Source organism: Elgaria multicarinata, chromosome 10 (assembly GCF_023053635.1).
Source record: "Elgaria multicarinata webbii isolate HBS135686 ecotype San Diego chromosome 10, rElgMul1.1.pri, whole genome shotgun sequence".
NCBI classification, from domain to species: domain Eukaryota; kingdom Metazoa; phylum Chordata; class Lepidosauria; order Squamata; family Anguidae; genus Elgaria; species Elgaria multicarinata.
Window position 1 is genome coordinate 64,674,792 of NC_086180.1, and position 24,103 is coordinate 64,698,894.

Below are 24,103 nucleotides of genomic sequence, written 5' to 3' on the forward strand. Positions count from 1 at the left end.
AAAAGTACAGGGAGGATTTTTTCCCTTCTCTGATTCATATAATTCTAGATCTAAAGCCTGGCAAATAGCACAAAAATTGAAAATTAGTGAGGTAGTTTGAGTGATGATAGACACAAGAATCCCAAATTTATGGAGCACTGGAAATCTTTTATTGAATATTGGAAAAGTAATTGATCTAGAAATTAATATATATTATTGCTTTATTGCTTCCCAAATTATTAATGGAAGAGTAAGTAGCATTTGATGTTTTGTGTTATATTTTGATTCTATTTTATATTTAACTTAAAGTTAAATTTATATATGTCGTGTATGGCTGAATAGTTCTCAGGTAATTTGTTGAGATTGCTAGTAATTTATTTATTTATTTAAAACATTTATATCCTGCCCTATATCATTAAGATCTCAGAGCGGCGTACAGATAAAAACATACAGTATAAAACAATAAATATACACAGTTAAAAACAAGTTAAACCATGATCCAAGTTAAAACAATATATAATTTAAAAGCAGTTAAAGCAATGTGCCAAAGGCTTTGTTAAAAAGCCATGTTTTTACTTGGCGTCGAAATGAAATCAATGTTGGCGCCAGTCAGGCCTCCAATGTAGTATGTATATCATTATATTAAACGTTGTATTTATAGGATAAGTGTAGAGAAATATTCATGAGCATTTTTGTGAATTTTTCTACTGATACATGCATTTTTGCCCAATATGTACATTTTTTACAAGCAAGTTTTGTGATGTAATGCATTTTAATGTTATTTCCCCTAATATACACAATTTTGTATGCATTTTTGATTAGAGAACTCGATTACAAAATTTAGAGAGGTGTGAATTTCAAAGGATAATTGAGTTTCAATTCGCATAGTGGTTTGAAAGTGAGAAATTAGATAAGTTTACAATAAAATGTGAACTGAATTATATTCTCCCCCATCTTTAGCCCAGAGTTCTTTAAACTCTATTAAAAATCCTGCCCTGTTGAGTTACTGTATTTTTGGGTACCTTATATTGTAGAACATTTTACTGTGTAACTGCTTAAGACATTATAGCAAGAAAAGGGTTTGATGCAAATAGTTCCAGTGTTCCTGAACTTAAGATATAGCAGAGGAACTCACCACCTAACAGCCTGACTTGAAACAGATAAGCGTTGCCTCTTTTACACTTGTGTTCAGAGCAGCTCCACCCCCTCCCTCCTAGTGTGGTAAAACTGTCGACATCCCGAATATCTTGTTCCTCAACTCCACAAGCTGCTGCAAACCCCACGCTGAAACCTTCCTTTTTTCCCCTTTGAAAAGCCTTTTTGTCAGCCTTCCTCTGTTGCTAGAAATGAACTGATGATGGGCATTGATGAATGTCACTATGGTTGTGAATCTCTGAGGCTAACATTGTTTGTTTCCATGCCTGCCACCCTCTGTGCAGTGGTGTGACTCCAGACTCTGCTTCCATTGGCCCTTTTTCTCGCAAGGCTAAGTATGGACTGTGTCTGCTAGTTACCTTTGGCCTAGTGGGCAGAAACTATGAGGAAAAGCATGTGACTAATGTCCCGAGAGACCTTGGCTGTGGAGAGAAGCATCAGCTGAGTAGGACGCTGAGGAGATCTTTAAAAAACCCACTGTTCCTCCTTTACCATGTTTATGTCTGTCAGGGATTTAAAAGGACTAGTGTGAGAGTATCCTCTTAGTGTTCTTTCTCACATATGTTAAGTGATGTATAAAAGTACACTTCTTGGATTTGATTGCATAGGAAGCAGGCTCCAATTTGAACCAATTTAATAGCATTGGAGTCTATTTAAAAAGCAAGTGTTTGGAGTCTTTTGCAATACTTAGTCCTGTGTTTTGTGAGAGAGAAGGAAAAGGAACTTCTGCTGACTATTTCTCTTCTGACCTGGCTCTGCAACAGATTCCACACTATCCAAAGGCACAAAAACAGATAAAACATATTTTTCAAACTTTGGCCAGTATGTCTCATAAAGTGTGGCACCCGGAAACAGCTGTCTGACAAAAATTTTTTTACATGAAAAGCACATTTGTTAAAAAATAACTCCTGAGTTCAGGGGAAGGAAAGAGTCAGTGTTTCTAGCTTGTATGGTGGTATAGAACTGGAAGATGTGAGTCTTCCTCTCTGGAAGAAAAAGGCTTCTTTCATACCATGTTGGGCTTCACAACTTTCCTCTTTTGTCAGCAGATTGTAGCATAAAGAACAAGGGCAAGAGATCACAATGCAAGCTCATGAATTGTTTAGGCATCTGCGAATGCCAGAACTCGATGATGTAAGGCAGTACGTGCGCACTCTTCCAACAAACACGCTGATGGGATTCGGTGCTTTTGCAGCTCTTACAACTTACTGGTATGCCACAAGACCTAAAGCTCTGAAGCCACCATGTGATTTAGCAATGCAGTCTGTGGAAGTAGAGGTAAGCAATGGTTAGGTGCCTATTCCTTGTCTGTCTTCCCCTATAGAGTGTCCTACTATGGTGACCTTGGAAACAGCCTAGACTTCATGAAATAGGTTGGGGTTTGTTTTTTAATTAAATTTTTAATTACATTTTAACAGAATTAACTGGATTAAGATATTGCTTTGAAACTGATTGTAGAGTGCCAACATGGCGCTCATACCTTATGCTAAACTAATTCCTCCTGCCTTTACAACACACACACACACAGTATGTCATTTTCTTATCTGAATGTAGCAAACTGTTTTGGCAAGGTCTTGAGGTATTAAAAGGGAAGGAGTGCTAAACAAGGCAGAGAAGCTAAATGTTGGAGTAAGCCTGGTTCAAGGCATACCTTGCTTTCTAAGACTTGAAGTGTAGGTTAGAAACCTTTTTCTCTAAAGCATAAGTAGATTCAAGTAATAGTTAAGGTGCTAAATAATTGGTTAATTGCAACTCTCCCCCTTCTTCGACGCTTCAGCACTCCAAGTATAGCAAGCCTGAATACCTGCCTAGTCACAGCAATATGTTGTGCCATCTCTCTCCCTGCATTTCAGTGGGATTCTGGGACTTGTGAGCCGTGCTTTATTATATGCTTATCAGCAAATAGAACATAAACCCATTCACCCTGCTTCAGTTCAGTACTGCTGAACTGAATAAGAACATAAGAAGAGCCATGCTGGATCAGACTGAGGGTCCATCTAGTCCAGCACTCTGTTCACACACTGGTCAACCAGCTGTCGACCAGGGACCAACAAAGCAGGACATGCTGCAACAGTAACTTCCCATCCATGTTCCCCAGCAACTGGTGCACACAAGGCTTACTGCCTTGGATAATGGACACCTGAAAATACCTAAAATGCTGATTATCTCTTTAGTTCTAGACAGTTGGAGTGAATGGGTGACCACCTCTATGAGATAGTGTTCCTTTATATATTACTACTGAAATTTATTTTCTTCTCCCAGGCATATAACAGCATATGCTGAGTTTTTAACTGACCAGAGAACAGTTGTTTTAAATGGATATTGTTGTTTTTTATACTTTTGGTGGTAGCCATTGATAGCCTTCCCACCCACCGAACCCGGAATTTATCCAACCTGCTTTTAAAGCTATCCAAATTTATGACCATCCCTATTTCTTGTGGTAATGAATTCCATAATTTAACTATGCGCTGTGTGAAGAAGTCCTTCCTTTTATTTGTCCTGAAGAAGGTGAGGTGAAGCCAGGGTTGTGGCCAGCTTGATGAAAATGTCAACCCATTGTGTAGCAGCTATAAAGAAGGCAAGCTCCATGTTAGATATTATAAGAAAAGGAATTGAGAATAAAACGGCCAGTATCATACTGCCTTCATACAAATCTATGGTGCGACCACACTTAGGCCATGTCTACACCATGCAGTTATCCCGGGATCAGCTCAGGAGCGTCCCTGTGCATTCATATGACGCACAGAGGATCCCAGGGGCAACCAGGGAAAGACAGAGACTCCCTGGGATAACCGAGACCTCCTTCTTATTCTCTCTTTCCTTTTCTGTCCTTTCAATCCCAGCACCAGTTGGTGCTTAGTATATAAGCTGCTAGTGCTGCCCAGGCTTTACCCCCTCCCAGTCAGGTTGGAAAGGACAGGGATATGCATAATAGATACAATTCTGTGCAAAAGGTATGTGGTTTATGTTCACAGATAGTGTAAAGTCTATAGCTACAAACAGTAATTTTAGCAACCAGTTTGTAGACCTGATTGCTCAGGAAATGTATGAATTACAACATAGGAATTTTTCATTTATAATCAAGCACCCTATGCAGGGGTGAAAACCACACCTTCAGAAAAATTCCCTTTTATGAAATTATTGCACTTATGAGAAGTCCTTCAATGCTCTGGTCACCATCTTCAGAGCAAATAGGAAAATGTTTCTCTTTATTTCTTCCCATAACTCCTAGTTTGAAGTAATGCTGTGTTCAGGACTACTAAAATCCAAAATCAACCCACTTTACTTCCTGTATTGCACTGGCTTTGCAACTGAATCTCACTGTATTTAACAAAGTCAGCATGGCGTTCTTTCAAAACAGTTACTGCTAATACTTGCTGACACTCTTTCCATAACCTAATTAAGCTAGTAGTTGGTAATAACTGTTGCAAAACGTCTGGCTGTCAGGAGTTTTGCTGAAATGGGTAACTGGCAATGTGTGGGCTGCTGGCTGGGTTGGTGCACTCTTGTTGATTTAAGTAAAACGCCGTTGATTTAAGTAAAATGCAGCACAACAATGACTTCCTCTAACATAGGCATCCGTCCAAGGTTCTTTTCTCTCCAGAAGTAGGCCTACAACAACTTGCATGAAAATCTCTGGTGCTACCACTCCCGTATTCCCAACTCTTTAAGTGAAGCCCCAGACTAACTGCAGTGCAATTGCTGGCACTGTCCCTCTCTCCACACCCATTTCCAGGAAGTAATGTTCCCCTCCCCCATTGTCATTAAGCTGGGCTCTGGAATATTCATGCTGTAATGTAACCTGCAAAATTCCACTACAAAATGAGAGCTGGAATAATATCCAAGGGAATTCCCCCGTACAAATCTCTCCTTTGCCATGAATTTGCTAGGCAGCCTTGGACAAGCTGTCCTCTCTGATGGTCATTGCTAGTGAGTCTTAGAGGGACTATTACTGATTTACATATTATAGGGTGGTAGGATTTATATAAAATGTATTGGACACTGAAAATGTTTGATACTAAGCATTAACTTGCTAGATTATTCATTAGCTATGGCACTTCTTTGTGTCAGAAATCAGTGACTGTAGGCTAGCTGGTCCCAGCTAGCTTTATGTCTACCTGAAAGGATGGATGCTTCTGTCTAAAGGGCAATAGGAATATAGTTAACTTTAATTACTGAAATGATCACATCTTGAAGATAAGATATGTAAACTTAAGATAAGATGTTGACTTCAAGATAAGAAAAGCCTCTTAATATACTGCATTTAGTTACACCTAAAAGTGTGAATGTAGCACACTTCTGTGATACTAGTAGGTCTGTTTTAAGGAGCTGCAACTACAGTTGGTGCTTTAAAGAATATATAACTGATACTCTGCTGCTAGGCTAAGATATTGGGACTACTTTTTGTTCTTGCTATCAGCTCAACCAAATGCAATTTAACTGGGATTTAACAGTGGCTGTTAAGCATTGTATTTAGCATTACTCTAGGAACAAAATGGGGCAGAAAATGACTTGGCGGTGCACACAATCCTGTGCATGTTAAGACAGAAAAAAAACTTGTTTATGTCTAAACATGCATAAGATTGCACCCTTAATATCATGAATTGATGTCCAGTTTTTACCCAGAGTTGTATTTTTTCGATTGACATGCTTCCGAATTTGATAAACTGGTACAACATCTTAATTATTTGTCTATTGCTGCCTGATTTCATACAGAATGTCATTGAAGGCTTTGGGAAAATGTTTAAATTTCACCTCCCTTTTACAGGGTGAAGAGCATGCCCGACGATCGTCATTACTTGACAGCGATGAGCCAGTAATATACTACTATGATGATGTGAGAACAGTTTATGATGTATTGCAAAGGGGACTATATGTGTCAAGTGAGTATTGATACTTTGGGAAAGCATGGTGGGGCAGATTCTGGCTACTTGAATGACTTTCATGGAGTAGTGGTATCCATGTATAGTGGAAGAGCAAAAAGAACACTCTTCCAAATATTAATCAGCTAAATTTTCAGGATTGAGGGCAGGACTTTGAGATGTAATCTACATGGGTTGAGAGGTTTGCAGTATTAACTTCATGAGGAATGGAAACTTGCATATTCATTTTTAGGGTTATTATCTAACAGTCTAGACCTGAACCACTTGATGGTGGAGTGACATTGACTCTCTCCTTGGCACCGGGGGTTGGGGGTTATGGGAGATTTTTTGAAATTATTTAACCCTTTAAACTTTTTTTATCTCTTTAGACAATGGCCCCTGTTTGGGTGTAAGAAAACCAAATCAGCCATATGAATGGATCTCTTATAAGGAGGTAAATGGACACAATCCTGTGTGTGTTGATATGCTTAGCGGGAGGTGAGGTGAGGATAAATCCACCTCACCTCAAACTCAATAAAACCATTGAGTTCAGTGGGGCTTACTACCTGGTAAAAAGGCATAGGATTGTAGGGATAGGAAATTTTCCTTCAAATTGAGCATATTATGAATTAGTCTAAATCTTATTGAAATAGTCTAAATTCAGAACTTTCTGCATCGTTTGTATCCAATATAAATGAATTGCCAGGATAGTTGCAGAGCTCCTCTTGGCTCTGACAAGGGTTCAAATGGTGTTGATGCTATGTGATCTGTGTGACTACCCAAAACCTAGTTACTGGCTGTAAGAGCTTTAAGCTGCAATATGATGGCATTTTCAGTATTTTGATGCTGTCCCTCTTGTCTTTGCCTTGCCCAGCACTGGAATGTGGGTCCTGAGAGCTTCCTCAAAATTGCATTTGGCCCTTGCGCTGAAATTGGTGCTCTGACCCTGCTCAAAGTGAACACATTAACACAAGTTTTACAGCGATGTTTGCAACTGAATCACTTGCAAGAAAATCCTGTTTAAAGTCTGTGTGTAACTTTGAGACTTTGACCTTTTATACACAGAGTCTGTATAAGGCCAAATCTGTCTGGCTACAAAATTTATCTGTCCTTTCAGAAATAAGTCTAATGTGCGTGTTTTGAAATTAAAGGTCCTGTTTCATCCTCTTGATCTGGTTATATCCACCTGATAAGACGTAGGAAGTGTCCACGAGGCAAAATGTCACCATTGATTTATGTTCAACTGTGCATGCATCATTTTCTAGTATAGACATCTGGCTTTTAAAAACAGGATCCTGTCCTGCTCAAATGTAATAGCATACAGTCTAGCTTAAGTGCTAATACCTTATCTGTGTAGGCTTAATGGGGTAAGATAAAGTTGAAAACCATAAATGCATACACACTAGTACAGGATTGGTAAGTGATACTGCATTTAATCGATATCACCATTTCTCCCCCCACCCCCCAGACCGCAGAAAGAGCAGAATGCGTTGGTTCAGCACTTCTCAATAAAGGCTTCAAACCATCTCCTGATCAGTACATAGGAATCTTTTCGCAGAACAGGCCTGAGGTAATCAAGGATCATTAAACTAACTAATTTTATGAGATGAGACAGTTGAGTAGTATAGCTTTGCAGCTCAATAAAACTTTCCCTTGGTGCAATTTTATGTATGGGTTTTGGCTGTGGAAGGCATGGCTTATTTGGCCAGGGCCTGCTGCCCTGGTTGGCTTAGTTAGCGACACTTGAGGGTTCTTCTTCGTGGTCTCTGTGCATCACACTATGGGCTCTGCGCTTGCGCCGAGCCTGTGCCTCGGAAAGGTTTGTAGCTGAGAAAAAACGTTATTTAGGCGGGAACCCCTCCCCCACCATCCATTGCGCATGTCCCGCGCGTTCCCGCCTTACCCTCAGTTCCTTTGCGACCGCCTTACCTAGCGCCTCGTCGAAAGGTTCCTCCTCGCTTCTTCTTGCAGTAGCTGAGTTTTTTTCTTCCATTCTCTTTTCTTTCTTACTTAATTCTTCTCCAATCTCCTCGCACCCTTTTTTCCTCCTAAAAAAAAAAAAAAAAAAAGTTATTCTCTTTTCTATCCTACTACTAACTTCTACTTTGTATGGCCCTTAAGGCCCCTTTTCGAAAATGCGTCCGTTGTAGCAGTAAGCTACCAGCAGCAGACGGGCACTCTCTTTGTCTCCTTTGTCTTGGAGAAACGCACATAGTAGAAACTTGCCACCACTGCCAGGCTTTTTCTAAGCAAACTAGACGCCACCGCTCAGACCGCTTAAAAGCACAACTTTGGAAACAAACTCTCCAACCCGTAAACATGGCGTCCCCTACGACCTCGATACCGAAAGCTTCGACATCGACCGTCACATCGATACCGACAACAATTCCACCGCCACCTTCGACTTCGCGAACTCTTACGGTATCGACAGCAAAGAAACTCTCCAAGAAAGCAAAGAAAGCCAAATCCCCGCCAGAGCCTCACCCAAAGAAACAAAAGAAATCATCACAATCACGCAGACTGGTAGCCGTGTCTCAATTACCACCAACGGCAGAGAGTTCAAACCTGGCCAAACGCCCGACCATTGAACTTCTCTCTACCACGTCTGAAGGCGAGATAAGGGAACCTCTGTCCCCGGCAGAACCCTCTCCGCCATCTCCTGTCTCTCAACAGGACACTCGAGCAGAGGCAATACCGCCTTCTCGACACCATGGGCACCAACGTTCACCAACTCGACATCCCTCTAACAGAGAACCACCTCGCTCAGATGACCTCGTACCCGTACAGCGGAACCATGACTGGTACTATCATGATCGATACTCTCCTAGATCGACATCTCACCAACACTCCCCGCCACATTACAGGGAGCATTACAACCGGTACTACCGTGCATCGCACCGCAGCCGATCCAGATCCCCTCACGATTGGGATAGATACTCCGATTACTACTACACACACCGGGACTACTCTCCCCACTATAGGAGAGAAAGATACCGTGATCCATACCCGGATACACACCATCAACAACGCTACGTTCAAGAAGTAGAACAGGAGGCACAACTTCACCCTGTTCCGCCACGCTCAACCTCGCTATTGGTTTCCTCCCAACGGCTTCCTCTGCTTCCGGCGACTACAACACCAAGACCCATACTTCAACCTCCTATTGAGGACTATGACTCCGATGCCTCCTCAGCATCCACTTCCCCCCCGTCGATGCCATCACCAGACGACGCAGTGGGAACCAAAGACCACCCATCTCCATCAGAAGAAATGGGGTCTTTCGCTGAACAAATCCTCCACATGGCTACAGCATTAGGAGTCGACGCTCAACAGCAGCAAGAACAAATTCAGGACCCATTTTTCGATGCAATATACCCGGAATCAGCAACCCCAGTGGAGATTCCTTTCTCACCCATCTTACTTCAAACAATAAAGCAAACCTGGACCTCGCCTTCAACAATGACTCCTACATCACGTAAGTTAGAGTCTATGTATAAAGTCCAAACCAAAGATGTGGAATTTTTATTCTCCCATCCAAAACCAAACTCTATCATTGTGGAATCCTCCCACTCTAGATCCCAAAAGACACATACTGCCCCAGTAGACAAGGAGGGACGACGCTTAGACTTCATGGGACGTCGCGCTTACTCAGCAGCAGCTCTTGGTCTCAGAGTTACCAACTACCAAGCATTGATGTCCCGCTATCAACTATTCTTGTGGGATAAAATCGGATCGCTTTGCGATTACTTACCTGAAGACCAACGAGAACTCGCCCGCGCATTCCATGCCCAAGCGTCCCGATTATCTAAACTCCAGACCAACTCCACTCGACACCAGGCAGACTGTTACTCTAAACTAATGACTGGCTCTATTGCTTTACGCCGCCACGCCTGGCTTCATTCAGCCACTCTTACTCCAGAGACTCGCTCCCGCATCGAAGATCTCCCCTTCGATGCCGAGGGACTCTTCAACTCCAAAACCGATGAACAACTCGATACTGTTCAAAAAGCACGTAACACCGCAAAAAGAATGGGCTTAACCCCTTCTCAACAGCAACACCAGCCTCAAAGACCAAGACGCTGGCTTCGACCTCAACAACAATACACCCAAAGACCTACCTTTGACAGACTACCAAGGTCTCAACCTTCTCAACAGTTTCAAAAGTAACCAGCCAACTCATCATCCAAATTCCGTACCCAAAAGAAAACGGATACCTTCACCAAACGTCGCCTTTGACGCCATGCCTCCCCAATCTCACAACTTCCAAGATCGCCTTGCCTCTTACTTCCACACATGGGAAAACATTACTTCAGATTCATGGGTCTTAAACATCATCCTTACAGGATACCGCATAGAATTCGACTCCATCCCACCAATCGGCATCGTAAAACGCACCACTCCATCACAACCACTGTTAGAAGAGACCCGCACTCTACTACACAAAGGTGCAATCGAAAAAGTCCCTCACCACCTTCGCGCAAACGGATTCTTCTCTCGGTACTTCACAGTACCCAAAAGGGATGGGGGTCTTCGACCCATTTTGGATTTAAGAGGCATCAACAAATTCATTCGTCCCAAAAAATTCAAAATGATCACCCTGCAATCCATCCTCCCACTTCTAAGAAAAACCGCTTGGTTTGCAGTAATAGACCTCAAAGATGCATACTTTCATATTGCCATCAACAAATCCTTCCGCCACTTTCTACGTTTCAGCATAGGAGACAACGTCTACCAATTTCGGGTGCTCCCGTTCGGCCTATCGACAGCCCCGAGAGTTTTTACCAAATGCATGGCCGTAGTATGTGCACACCTCCGTCTACAAGGCATCGAGGTATACCCTTACCTCGACGATTGGTTGATCGTATCGGACTCCAAAACCGACCTCCACAACAGCATATCATACACTCTCACCCTCCTCAACAACCTGGGTCTCTGTATCAACCAAGAAAAGTCGGTTCTACAACCAACCCAATCGGTACAGTTCATAGGAGCCTATCTCCACGCACCTACAGCCAGAGCATATCTCCCTCGAGACCGAGCGCGCCTCCTCACGCACAAAGCACTTCACGTGATGTCCGCTCCACGCTCCTCTGCCCATGCCATTCAACAACTTTTAGGCCACATGGCTTCCACTGTAGCCGTAGTCGAATGGGCCAGATTCCATATGAGACCACTACAACTATGGTTCATTCTTCACTACAACAAAGACTGCGATGCAAGACGTGTATTTCTCACTGTCCCTCACGACATCGTTCGCTCCCTACGCTGGTGGACCATCATAAACCACCTCCTAAAGGGCATTCCTTTCCAGCAGCCACCGCCTTCGAGAGTCCTCACAACCGATGCCTCCACCATAGGTTGGGGAGCCCACTGCGGCAATCTTCAAATCCAAGGCCGCTGGTCCTCACAAGACTCAAAACAACACATCAATTTCCTCGAACTTCAAGCCGTCAAAAAGGCCTTACTGGCCTTCGAGAACCATCTATCTCACCAACATGTTCAGATTGTTACAGACAACACTACAGTTCTCTGGCATATCAACAAGGAAGGAGGCACTCGCTCTCCCAACCTCGTCAACCTCACTCTCCGCCTCCTCGAATGGACGATCCCTCGAGGTATTCGCCTTACCGCTCTTCATATCGCAGGATCAAACAACGACCTGGCAGACACATTAAGCCGTCAGTTCCATCTCCAACACGAATGGAATCTCGCACAACCTGTATTAAACACCCTCTTTCGCACCTGGGGCCAACCTTCCATCGACCTCTTTGCCTCAGAGGAAAACAGCGTATGCCCTGCATACTGCTCCAGAGCAGGAATAGGTACCAATTCTATGGGAGACGCCTTTCTCCACACCTGGCAAGGCACCCTCTTCTATATATTTCCGCCATTTCCACTACTCCACAAAGTAGTCACCAAGATCATCCTAGACAACACAGACTGCATCCTCATCGCCCCTCGTTGGCCCAGACAAGCCTGGTTCTCTCCTCTCCTCAAAGCAGCGAGGGGAATATTCTACCCTCTACCACCAACAACAGACCTGCTGTCATGCAACAGAGGCCTCATCCATCACCCGGATATACAGACCCTCCATCTAACAGCATGGAGAATCCACCCTTAGAGACTACTATATCCTCAACAAATTTTTCACCACAAATAAGGACCATCCTATCTGCAGCCATAAAGCCATCAACCACAAAGTCATACCAAAGAAAATGGGACTACTTTACCCAATTCGCACAACGCAACTCTTTTCAACCAAACACCTGCTCTATTCAACACATCCTAGGCTTCTTACATCACCTATATGACAAAGGTCTAAAATATACTTCTATCAGAGTATACCTAGCGGCTCTCTCCACATTCAGAGGAGAAATTAACAACAGGACTCTTTTCTCTACACCCATAATAAAACGGTTCATGAAGGGGCTAAAGAACCTCATTCCGCCCATCAAACCAATAACTCCAAGTTGGAGCCTCTCTGTAGTCCTCAACATACTCACTGCAAAACCTTTCGAACCTCTTGCAACAGCTCCTTTACATCTCTTAACATGGAAAACAGCCTTTCTAACAGCAATATCATCTGGAAGAAGGGCTAGCGAACTCTGTGCCTTGCGCATCGACCCTCCCTTCACTATCTTTCACAAAGATAAAGTGGTTCTCCGACCAGATCTAACCTTCCTTCCCAAGGTGGTTACTGATTTCCACATTAATCAGCCTATAGTGTTACCCACCTTTTTTCCTTCTCCATCTTCGGATTTAGAAAGGAGACTTCACTGTCTAGACGTACGTCGCGCCCTAGCATTTTACAAAGAAAGGACACAACAATTTAGAAAATCACAGAGACTCTTTATTTGTTATGGTGGAAAAGAGAAAGGTCAAAATGTCTCCATACAACGCTTCTCAGCTTGGATAACACATGCCATCAAACTTGCATACCAATTATCTAAGCTCGAGCTCCCACATGGGGTCAAAGCTCATTCCACTCGAAGCCTAGCCACATCCACAGCATTCGCCAAGGAAATCCCTCTAATCGACATCTGCAAGGCTGCTACGTGGTCACGACCACTGACTTTTGCCAGACACTACAACGTTGATACCAGGTCTCGCAATGACTCTTCTTTCGGCAGAGCAGTCCTCTCAGCAGTTCTACAATGACACCGACCCTCCACCGGTAAGTCATAGCTTGGTACTCGCCCATAGTGTGATGCACAGAGACCACGAAGAAGAAGAACAGGTTGCTTACCTGTAACCATGGTTCTTCGAGTGTTCATCTGTGCAGTCACACAACCCACCCACCATCCCCTCTTCGGTGTCTCTGATGCAGAAGAGGCCTGCCTTTCTCTCAGTTCATAACATGTCGCAAAGGAACTGAGGGTAAGGCGGGAACGCGCGGGACATGCGCAATGGATGGTGGGGGAGGGGTTCCCGCCTAAATAACGTTTTTTCTCAGCTACAAACCTTTCCGAGGCACAGGCTCGGCGCAAGCGCAGAGCCCATAGTGTGACTGCACAGATGACCACTCGAAGAACCATGGTTACAGGTAAGCAACCTGTTCTTTTTTGCCTCCCATGACGTACATGACTTAGCTTACTTGTTCAAGTGTCTTAGAGTTATTGCTGCTGCTTGTGCGGACTGTATCTGCTACTTATGGAATACTGGACTGGATTGGAGGGGGAGTTGAGTGTTTGTGGTAAAACATTTAGCTAGGGATAGAACTACATGGCTGCCTAGTTCCCTAAAACTTCATACCAAATGCATGGTGAATTCCATGTCTCAGGTCTACTGGCTGGTTGGAGAATGCTAGGAATTGTAGGATTTTTCTTTCTTTCTTTACATACATAAGATTACACCTTGAGCTGCCTTGTTTTGTGTGCTGTGGGTTTAATGTTCTGCAAAAGTGAGAAGTGTATGCCTGTCATGTAGTTGATCTTGGGCTTCGCCAAGTCTTCTACAGTTCAAAGGCCTATCAGCTCTCTTCTGCTGCCTTTCCCTTTCCTCCCTAATGTGTTTTGCCTTTCATTAGATTATAAACCTTGGGGTAGGGTCTCTTTAATTTCTAACTTTTGTGCAGCGTGTAGGCTTTTAGATGCTCTATCATTATCACTTTATCATCTTCATAAACAGTTTGTCTTCAGTGACAGAAGATGAAGCTCTAGTCAATGTGGCCATCATAGTGCATTGATGATAACAAATTCTCACATTCTTAACTCTAAAACCTATCACCAGACTGTCACACAAATATTTATTTTTTATTACTATATTCATATTCTGCCTTTTTTCCTACTGCAAGGACCCCAAGGCAGCTTACATGGTCCTCTTCCTCTCTGTTTTATCCTCACAACAACCTTGTGAGGTAGATTAGGCTGAGAGTCATTGACTGGCCCAAAGTCATCCAGTGAGCTTCATGGCTAAGTGGAGACTAGAACCTACACTTCACAAATCCCAGTCCAACACTGTAACCACTACACCACACTGGCAGCCATCTCCAACCCAGGAGGTTTTGTTAAGAGATGGGTTTGAGAGGAGCAAGATTGAACCTAAGGCATCTTGGAAGTGTGTGGGGCTATTCAGAGCTTCAGTAGCCAGCCACATCTGTCCCATATGCTCCTTCAGATGTGAATGTAATTGCAGTATCATGGATATGCATGTCATTCCCAAAAATGCAGCTATACACTTAGACATTGTTTAACAATTAGCACAAAGCCCTATTTAGTAGAATTAATTATGCTTACCATTAGCTGGCCTTCAGTAATTATTTGTATAGCACTGGAAAACCACTTCTTATGCACATCCATTTGAAGACTTGATTTATGAGCTACAGATAGGATGATTCTCTAAGACAAAATATTAACAAACCACAAACAACTGTGGTAGCTAAGATTACAGAATGTTTTCTCCATTAAAAATACTGGTATGTAGAATCTGTCCCCTGACATTTTCCTTGAAATCCCACCTCTTTTTCTTCTTCAGTAGTTCTGGGTTTACTTTTCAGGGGAGGACTTTCACGGGAACTGATTGATCTACGAATATAATAGAATACATCACGGAGAATACTTTCACAGATGTGTGAAAGATTTCTGGAACATCGATATTGTTTTTAATCAATATTGGTTTTTATGCTTTTGATGGTTTAAAATTTTTGTATATCTGTTTTTAATGTTCATTGTTTTTAACTTTTGTAAACCATCCAGAGAGCTTCGGTTATGGGGCGGTATATAAATGTAATAAAATAAATAAATATTTGGGTCTTAAAAGCCATAAACATATGGTCCAGATTCTAAGCTTAGTTTAGCTTGCTTGTCACAGTATCACTGGGTTACTTCAGCCCTATCCTTTACTTCAGGGGTAAGGAACCTGTATATAGCCCTCCAGATGATGTTGGACTCCAATACACATCTGCCCCAGCCAGAAGAATCATTGGCCGGGGATGATGGAAGTTGTAGTTCAACATCTGGAGGGCTGCAGGTTCCCCACCCCTACTTTAGATTCAGGGCAGCTTATAATTTTGGAAAGTGCTTTTTTATGACACTTATGCACACTGCATAATAATAATAATGCCTTATCTTGCATATTGCTTAACTCAGTTTTACGCATGCAAGAAATTGTAATATATTTACAAATATGATTGTCCGAGTACATGTATTGGACAGGTGCATGAGCCAGGGAGCTGTGTTTGGCAGCAGTGCACTTACACAGATTGAAAGTAAAGATTATCATAGAATGAGTGCTGAAAACGGTAACCTTGTGGCCTCTTCTTATCCCCACCCCATCTTCAACCTCCCTAGTACCATCTAAATTCATGAACTTATACACTTCCAATATTACAGTGGAGAGGAGGGAAGAACTCTGCCATTTTAAGCAGTGTGTGTTCACCATATCCAGATCTTCCCACAATGGCAATGTGAAATGGCCTTGGGAACACATTTATTTATTCATTCTCTCTCTCTCTCTCTTCCCCAAACTACAAAAGATCCCAAAACGAATACATCTAGCAGATGGAATTTTAAATGCTGCATTTCAGTGATGTCTTGATAGAATATGCCAGGGAAAGGATGACCAGGCCAAGGGGTGGGGGGGAGTTATTCCCCTTGGTGTTGATTCACAGGATTCACATTGTGTGATTGACCCAGTTGTAAGGCACAAGCAGAATCAAGGTTTGGCTCACAACTTTATCACAAGAGCCAACTCATGCTGTGTTGGCATATGTTGGTATGGACAGTGTATGGCCTGACTAAATGGCACTTAACACAAGCTGAAATAATTGTATCAATAGGGCCTGCAGTATGCATAAAGGAAATGTCAACTTTACTTGACAGCCGGGAAACTTGACAGCAGCTGTTTTAATAGCAAAACATTATCTGTCCATTCAACTTTCTCAGTTAGCAGAGATAGTTGATATGATAGCTTTCAAACATAGATGGGCAGAAGGGAGCCTTGTAGTAGTACACCCCTGTATTGCTTTCACCCCTTGGCACAGTAGTTGCTTACTTGTGCCCTCCCCACAGCTCCCCTTTCTATGCCTGTGTGAGCTTTTCTCTGTCTCAGCTCCTTCTACCTATTTCTCTGGACCTCTTCTTGCAATAAGACTGCTGTCTAGTTTTTCCCCCCTTCTCCTTTTTTGTCCTTTAGGGATGGAGAATAATCTGTTGTCATTAGGATTATGTTGCGCTAATACGCTATGCTCTGCTGTTAAGAAAACCAAATGCCACTGAAATGTGCATTGGTTCATAAGAGTTGTGACATATTCTGACATAGACCTTCTGTACAAGGTGGACAATATATTTCAAGACTGGATTGTGACCTTCGGCTTGAATGACAGTGGCACTTGCCACCAAGAACACAGCTTTTGACTGTTATAATCAGCTGCCAGCCTAGTTGCTTCTACTCCCATGTTCAGCCCAGCTATCCATATACCTTGACTTAGGTCATTATGTTGGTAGCAGCTATTGTCATTGCACAAACTAATATTATGATGTGAACTGCATTGAGCGGGGGGGGGGGGTTTAGACTCGACCTTATAGGCCCCTTCCAACCCTACTATTCTATGATTCTATGAACTTATATAGGTTGACCATGGCATAATCAATCAACCAAGGAGACTTATTCCTTGTGCACTAAACATTTGACAAACTTGCCTAGTATAATAAAACTTGCACACATCAGTGCCTAAGTGCTGAACAAAAACTAGGCAAACTGGCTGTGGCGCCAGGCTTGGCAAATAAATGCAAATAAATTTTGTTTCTCTTGCAGTGGGTTATCATCGAACAAGGATGCTACACTTATTCTATGGTGGCTGTACCCCTCTACGACACTCTTGGAACAGAAGCTATCACTTTCATTGTAAATAAAGGTATGTTCTACATTCCTCAGTGGGTGGGTGTGTCTATGCGTTCTATTTACCTTGCTATCACTGTGCAGTGGCCCTGTGTTGTTTATACGACGCAGCCATCAACTTGCAGCCACATCAGGCTTTTACCCCCAAAACTGCACTTTTTTGCATTGTTGTTTTACGGCAGTTTTTTAGTTGCATTGTTTCTCCATCTGTCAGTAGTGGCCTTGGTTCGGGTTAAGTCAGTGGGCATTGCCGGGGGCGGATCCAAGTCCGGGGTAAGCATGGGACACAGGGCAGGGGGCAGGTTTGATGAGCTGAATGGCTCTCAGCACTGAGGTTTTCCTGGCTGGATCGCTTCCTCCTGCTGTCTAAATTTTTCATTCCTGCCTTGCAGCAGCGATGCTGTGGGTTTTTGAGGGAATCAGCTACAAAGTGGTGGCATATAGATCCCCCCAACATACATTTTCAGTGGTGTATTACTGAAAATCCTCTAATACAGCCTTCCTCAACCTGGGGCACTCCAGATGTGTTGGACTACAACTCCCAGAATGCGCCAGCCAGCTGGCTGGTGCATTCTGGGAGTTGTAGTCCAACACATCTGGAGCACCCCAGGTTGAGGAAGGCTGCTCTAATAGGACCTGAACGTCACCGAATACAACTAACTTTGCAATTGTAAAATTATTTGCAATTTTTTTAAAAGAAGCTGCTATAGCAACAGAATATTAAGGACTAGGATCAAGTAGCTTCTAATAGCTTGCCTTGGGTAGATACTAGGATTTGCTGATTTAGGGAATGAGTGCAAAGAATTTGGCAGTCTCTGAATCAGAATGGCTTGGGAGAAGCAGTAATTTCCCCATGTAGGCCCCTACAAATAAGTGCTCTGCAGCAAACTAAATCAAAGAAGCGTACAGTATGTAACTTGCTCTACATCTTGGTTTCATAGTCTTTTATGCAGAAATAGACTGGACTCAATGACAAGATAAGCTGGTTCTAATTATTTATTTTTTATTATTTATTTATTACATTTTTATACCGCCCAATAGCCGAAGCTCTCTGGGCGGTTCACAAAAATTAAAACCACAATAAAACACCCAACAAGTTAAAAACACAATTATGAAATACAGTATAAAAAGCGCAACCAGGATAAAACCACACAGCAAAGTTGATATAAGATTAAAATACAGAGTAAAATTTAAATTTAAGTTAAAATTAAGTGTTAAAATACTGAGTGAATAAAAAGGTCTTCAGCTGGCGACGAAAGCAGTACAGTGTAGGCGCCAGGCGGACCTCTCTGGGGAGCTCGTTCCACAACCGGGGTGCCACAGCGGAGAAAGCCCTCCTCCTAGTAGCCACCTGCCTCACTTCCTTTGGCAGGGGCTCACGGAGAAGGGCCCTTGTAGATGATCTTAAGGTCCGGGTAGGTACATATGGGAGGAGGCGTTCCTTCAAATAACCTGGCCCCAAACCGTTTAGGGCTTTAAATGTCAATACCAGTACTTTGAATTGGGCCCGGACCTGGACTGGCAGCCAATGAAGCTGGAAAAGGACTGGCGTAATATGATCTTGCCGGCCAGTCCCTGTTAGTAAACGGGCTGCCCTGTTTTGTACCAGCTGAAGCTTCCGGACCATTTTCAAAGGCAGCCCCACATATAACACATTGCAGTCATCCAAGCGAGAGGTTATCAGAGCATGGATAACTGTAAATGGATAACTTTAATTACTTAAAGTTTGAACATATTTACTGTCTTGCTTCCCAATTTAGCTGATCTATCACTGGTTTTTTGTGATAAGCCTGAAAAAGCTAAACTTCTGCTGGATAGCGCTGAGAAGGGAGAAATGTCAGTCCTCAAAACGATTGTGATCATGGATCCCTTTGACAGTGAGCTTGTGACTCGTGGAAAGAAATGTGGGGTAGATATCATCAGTATGAAAGAAATGGAGGTAAGCAGTTTCTAAGACAGCCTTCAGTTTTGATTAGATAGCCAATTACCTTAATGAATGCAAGAAAGAACTAACATTTAGCAAGTTACAAAACACTGGTTTTTGACCAACAGAGTAAAGGATAAAGCTTGGACTTTACACAATAAAGACTGAGCCTCCTGGCCAGTTTACACATTGCTGTTGATGTTTCACAACACCAACATGATTCTAAACATTTGCCAAGATTAAAGATACACAACCTAATACGGCTTGTTCAAAGGTTGTGTCAATTCTGGAAGATTTGCTCTTGATAAGTGTTCAAATAAATCTCTTTAATCCTAATTCATGAAATGTTACTATAACAAAGATCAGAAGTAAACAGATTGGTGCTTTATAATGTTTCTTAAGGTTTTATGGTGAATGTCTTCAGTAAACTTTCAAATGGATTCCTCAAGAATCCTTAACATCTCTGCATTGCACTAACGTATCTAGTGCTGATGCCTAAATATTTCTAGTTACTTAGGGTGCTTCCAGTTGAGACTTGTTTTGTGTGTGCCGTCACCCTGCCTAACATAAGGAATTATATGGGGAATCCAAATATCATCTTCCCCTCACATTTCTTTATAACAACAAAATCTGTTAAGGAAGAAAAGACAGGATAGCTTCACAATGCCTTCTAATTGGGAGCACCAGGGGTAAAATCCAACATAGGTCTTAATTAGAGTAGACTTACTGAAATTAATGCATTTCATTTGCTCTATTCTAAGTAGGAGTTACGTTGGATTTTACCCTAGGAGACCTCTGCCTCTAGTCTGGAAGCAACCTTATTTCATTTCATTTCATCTTGCTTCATTTTTATACTGCCCAATAGTCAAAGCTCTCTAGCCTGTTCACCCTTAGATTGTTAAGTATCAAATATCTTAGCTAATCCTCTCTTGGGTGACAGACTTGTCACTGAAACATCTACAATATTATCTTAGCTCGATACTCAAGGATGTCTACTCCTTTCTGAAATTCCCTTCCTTGTTAATTCAGAATCTCTGTTGCCACCAGACAAAAGGGGAGCAGCTACAGATGTTTTACTTGTCAGTTTCTTAGAAAATGTAGTTTTAACAGCAGGAGCCAAAAGAGAACCTGACTGCTAGAGAAGTAGCAGCATCTAAGAGATTCCTAAGGAAAGGCTTGTTTATCCTCATAGGAACCTGATTAGCCTAGATTACTGCCTCTCAGTCATCAGATTGTTTTGCTTTATGCTGCTTTCCAAGGTAGAGATTCACTCTTGAAGTTCTATTCTGGCAGTCCAAGCTGTATTTCATCTTTTCCTTTCCCTATCCCCGCCCCATCTTCATTACGTCCTTGTCGCCAAACTGTGGTTTCAGGTTCCACCACACTCCAGAAAATTTAAGTTTGTGTTACATTAAAGCAGCACTGATACACTCAACATGGTGCAAACAAACTTTAATCATTAGTTTTTATTGAATCACTGAATCATAGGGAATAAATTTCCAAATTCTATACTATGAGCATGAGTATTTGTTCATTTAGTACATTTTTAAGAATTGTTACATTCCTCGTGCTTGTTTAATTCTATGGGACAATAATAGACATAGAGTTGTCTTGGAATTAACTGCATGTGATCAAACACAGCTTACTGTGCTGCCACTGGAAGTGTTAGCAATTCTAGTTCATTGAGAGAGGGAAAAGATCAGAATAACTGCCTTCAAAAATTTCAGTTATTTTGCTAATGTGTTTTATAAATGCTTTTAATTGTTTAACTTTTTGTAAACAATGGAACTGGATGAATAGAGTCTCTTTCTGTTCCAGATAGCATTAGACTTGGTTAGAAACTAGTGAATGCAGCTCCTTATAATAATCTGGAAACCATGAAGATAGATTTAGCTTCCCGTCTAATTTGCCATTTCTGCTTTTTCTTTAAAGGCACTGGGGAGAGCCCACAAACACAAACCTGTAGTAAGTAGCCTGCAGTTTATTCTATATAAGACCTATAGCTCAACATCTGCAATCTTTCAAACTGTATGTGATTCATTTAAAGGCCTTAATTCTAGTAACTAATTTCTTGTTCTTAGCTTCCCAAACCAGAAGACCTAGCCATAATCTGTTTCACCAGTGGAACTACAGGTATGTCTGTCTTAGAACCAAGTTTTGTGGTATGGGAACAAAATCTTGTTTGCAGGAGGGAAGAAGGGATGTTCTTTCTAAATCATAGGCTGTAGGAATTTTAAAATTGGTAATGAATATACGTCTGTTAGTCTTTCCTAAATCAAACTGCAGATATTGGTATGTGTGTATTTGACTGACTTCTAAACATGTACTTGAATTTTAAGAAACCTGGCTTGCAATTGAATGTCGAAATGTTGTGTTAATACTATAAAAGCAGATCCTTTGCTATGAGCCGTAGCTCATAAAGGGTTTTGGGAAAGACAAATGATAAATGCTGTTGTAGACAGAAATTTCTCCAGCCTTTAGGGTGTATCTGTCTTCTAGATGTCCCTTCATAAGCTGTTGATAAAAATGTGAGAGAATCTGTTTACTTTCCTGAACATGTACAAGAGTTCTCAGGAACTCATTTAGAAACTGGATGTCTATAAGTCTCTGCTATTGCACATTTTAACACCTTTTTCCCTCTAGGAAATCCCAAAGGAGCAATGCTTACGCACAAAAATATAGTGAGCAATATGTCAGCATTTGTGAAAGCTACAGAGGTAATGTTTGCTGATTTAAAAGTTTTTAAAACTTTCAGGCGTAGCTACTTTGAAAGGAAGCATTCAAAACTTTCATAACATAATGTTCTTGGAATTTCAGAATCCTGAAATAACTTAACTATTGGATCCAAGCAGCTGCAATTTGCATTTCTACCTTTGCAAGAAAGTGTAGAAAAATATTCTGTACACTACTAATAATGCTGCTAGCATATATATATTTTTAAAAGAGTTAAGCCACTTTCCTCTAACTATTCAATTTAGGTAAGATTAATACTTTAATCTACCTTCTGTTATGGTCTATAACACACCCTGTCCTGAAGCATCAGTTAAATATAATTGCAGGGTGAATCAGGTCCCACGATATAGGTGTGTCTAGTAAATGTCTTGATAGTATTTCACATTTCTGTAATACTGAGTATTCTAGAGTATTGCAAAGATTATTATGACAATGTAAGTAGGCCAGTATTTGGCTAGTACCAATGGGGACTAAAGAAGTGCTCAGAGTGGCTCACTTAAGGACACTCATAATCGATGGCAAGCATGAAATTTGGGCTAGACACTACCTGACTTGCAGCTTATTTATTACTCTATACTCCACAAGTTTAACTTCCTAGCATTTTAATTTGTTTAACATTTTGGATCACCACCAAATATTAATCCTGTAACCATGGCCTAATCTACACCAAGCAGGATATTGCACTATGAAAACGGTACATAAAAGGCAGGAGCCACACCAAGCGGGATATAGCAGTATGAAAGTGGTATATGGTATGTGTCAATGGGCCCCAACAGTTGTCAGTGTGCTTCAATACTGCTGTAAAGCAGTAGTGTGGCTCCTGCCTTTTATATACCACTTTCATAGTGCAATATCCTGCTTGGTGTAGATTAGGGCCATGTCCACTGTGGTCTCCCTATTTGCATGTTGATGTCTTTAACCAGATGATTTTTAAGAATATGAAAGATTTGGCAGGAGGGGTGAAGTACAAAGCTGCTTTTAATACTCTTGCAAGAAAGCACATTTAAGCATATTTCAGAAAGATCTCTGGATTTTATCCCTGGAAAATATCCTAATTCTATGCAGCTGTTGAATCAGATGGAGGATTGGTTTTGTGTCTATTTAAAATAGCCTGCTTTCTGAAAGTCATGTTTTACTTAAACATTCTTGTCTGCGGGTTTCTCTGCTTTTGCTGTACCTTATTTAGCTCTGCCCTCTGCTGTACATGTCATATACCCAGAGGGTTATATCTGTTTGGTGTTCTCAACTGCTTATTTCTAATGGTCCTGTTTAGCTTTGGGGATGATAAAATGTTCTTTCTGATTCAGTCTTGCAACTCTGAAGCCAGGGCTGACTGCTCTAATACTATTGATCTCAATAATGAAAGATTTGTCCTAAAAATCTTGGACACCTATAAAAGGCTGATTATTTAAAAGACGGGTTTCTCAAGATCCTAGCCCAAGGTCCACATGAAAGCTTCAACATTATCTGCATTGTGCCCTAAGAGAAATGTCAGACTAAATGTCACAACATAAGGGGGATGTGATCTAAGCAACCATTACTATAACTCTAAAACATGAGAAGCACATAGGTTCCACACAACTGCATCCTGCCTTTGATATTGAACTTATTGACCATGTTCAGACAACACGCTAAACTATGATGGCTAAGCATTTTGAGCTAAACATGGCTTCACATATCATGTTGTGTGAAGGAATGTTGTGTGAATCATTCCTAACCATGGTGGCTACATAACTATGGTTTAAACATACTCACTGACCACTTGCTGCAAAAGGGTTAATGGCCTGACCATGGCTTAGCATGTTGCCTGAACAAACCCATTAGTATTCCTGCACAATGATACCTTCTACTTAGAGAAATATTAAACATTATTTGAATTGAGGGAGAAGAGTATTTATTAATTTATTACATTTTTATACCACCCAGTAGCCGAAGCTCTCTGGGCGGTTCACAAAAATTAAAACCGTTAAGAAAGTAATAAAACATCCAACAATCTAAAAACCCAAATACAAAATACAATATAAAAAGCACAACCAGAATAAAACCACACAGCAGAAATTGATATAGGATTAAAATACAGAATTAAAACAGCAAAGTTTAAATTTAGGTGTTA

The 24,103-nt window shown here is 41.6% G+C and overlaps 1 protein-coding gene across 3 annotated transcripts in view; it reads left to right on the top strand.

The window, feature by feature from the left end:
• Positions 1-24,103, top strand: part of ACSL1 (acyl-CoA synthetase long chain family member 1) — a 49,504-nt gene that overhangs the window by 8,772 nt on the left and 16,629 nt on the right. For all 3 annotated transcript variants that reach the window (XM_063135987.1, XM_063135988.1, XM_063135986.1), the window contains exons 2-10: positions 2,184-2,412; positions 5,903-6,017; positions 6,386-6,450; positions 7,465-7,566; positions 17,250-17,349; positions 19,094-19,272; positions 21,190-21,222; positions 21,339-21,390; positions 21,901-21,974. In XM_063135987.1, coding sequence (XP_062992057.1) covers positions 2,218-2,412; positions 5,903-6,017; positions 6,386-6,450; positions 7,465-7,566; positions 17,250-17,349; positions 19,094-19,272; positions 21,190-21,222; positions 21,339-21,390; positions 21,901-21,974 — 915 coding nt within the window. In that variant the 5' untranslated portion in view covers positions 2,184-2,217. The remainder of the gene's footprint in view (positions 1-2,183; positions 2,413-5,902; positions 6,018-6,385; positions 6,451-7,464; positions 7,567-17,249; positions 17,350-19,093; positions 19,273-21,189; positions 21,223-21,338; positions 21,391-21,900; positions 21,975-24,103) is intronic.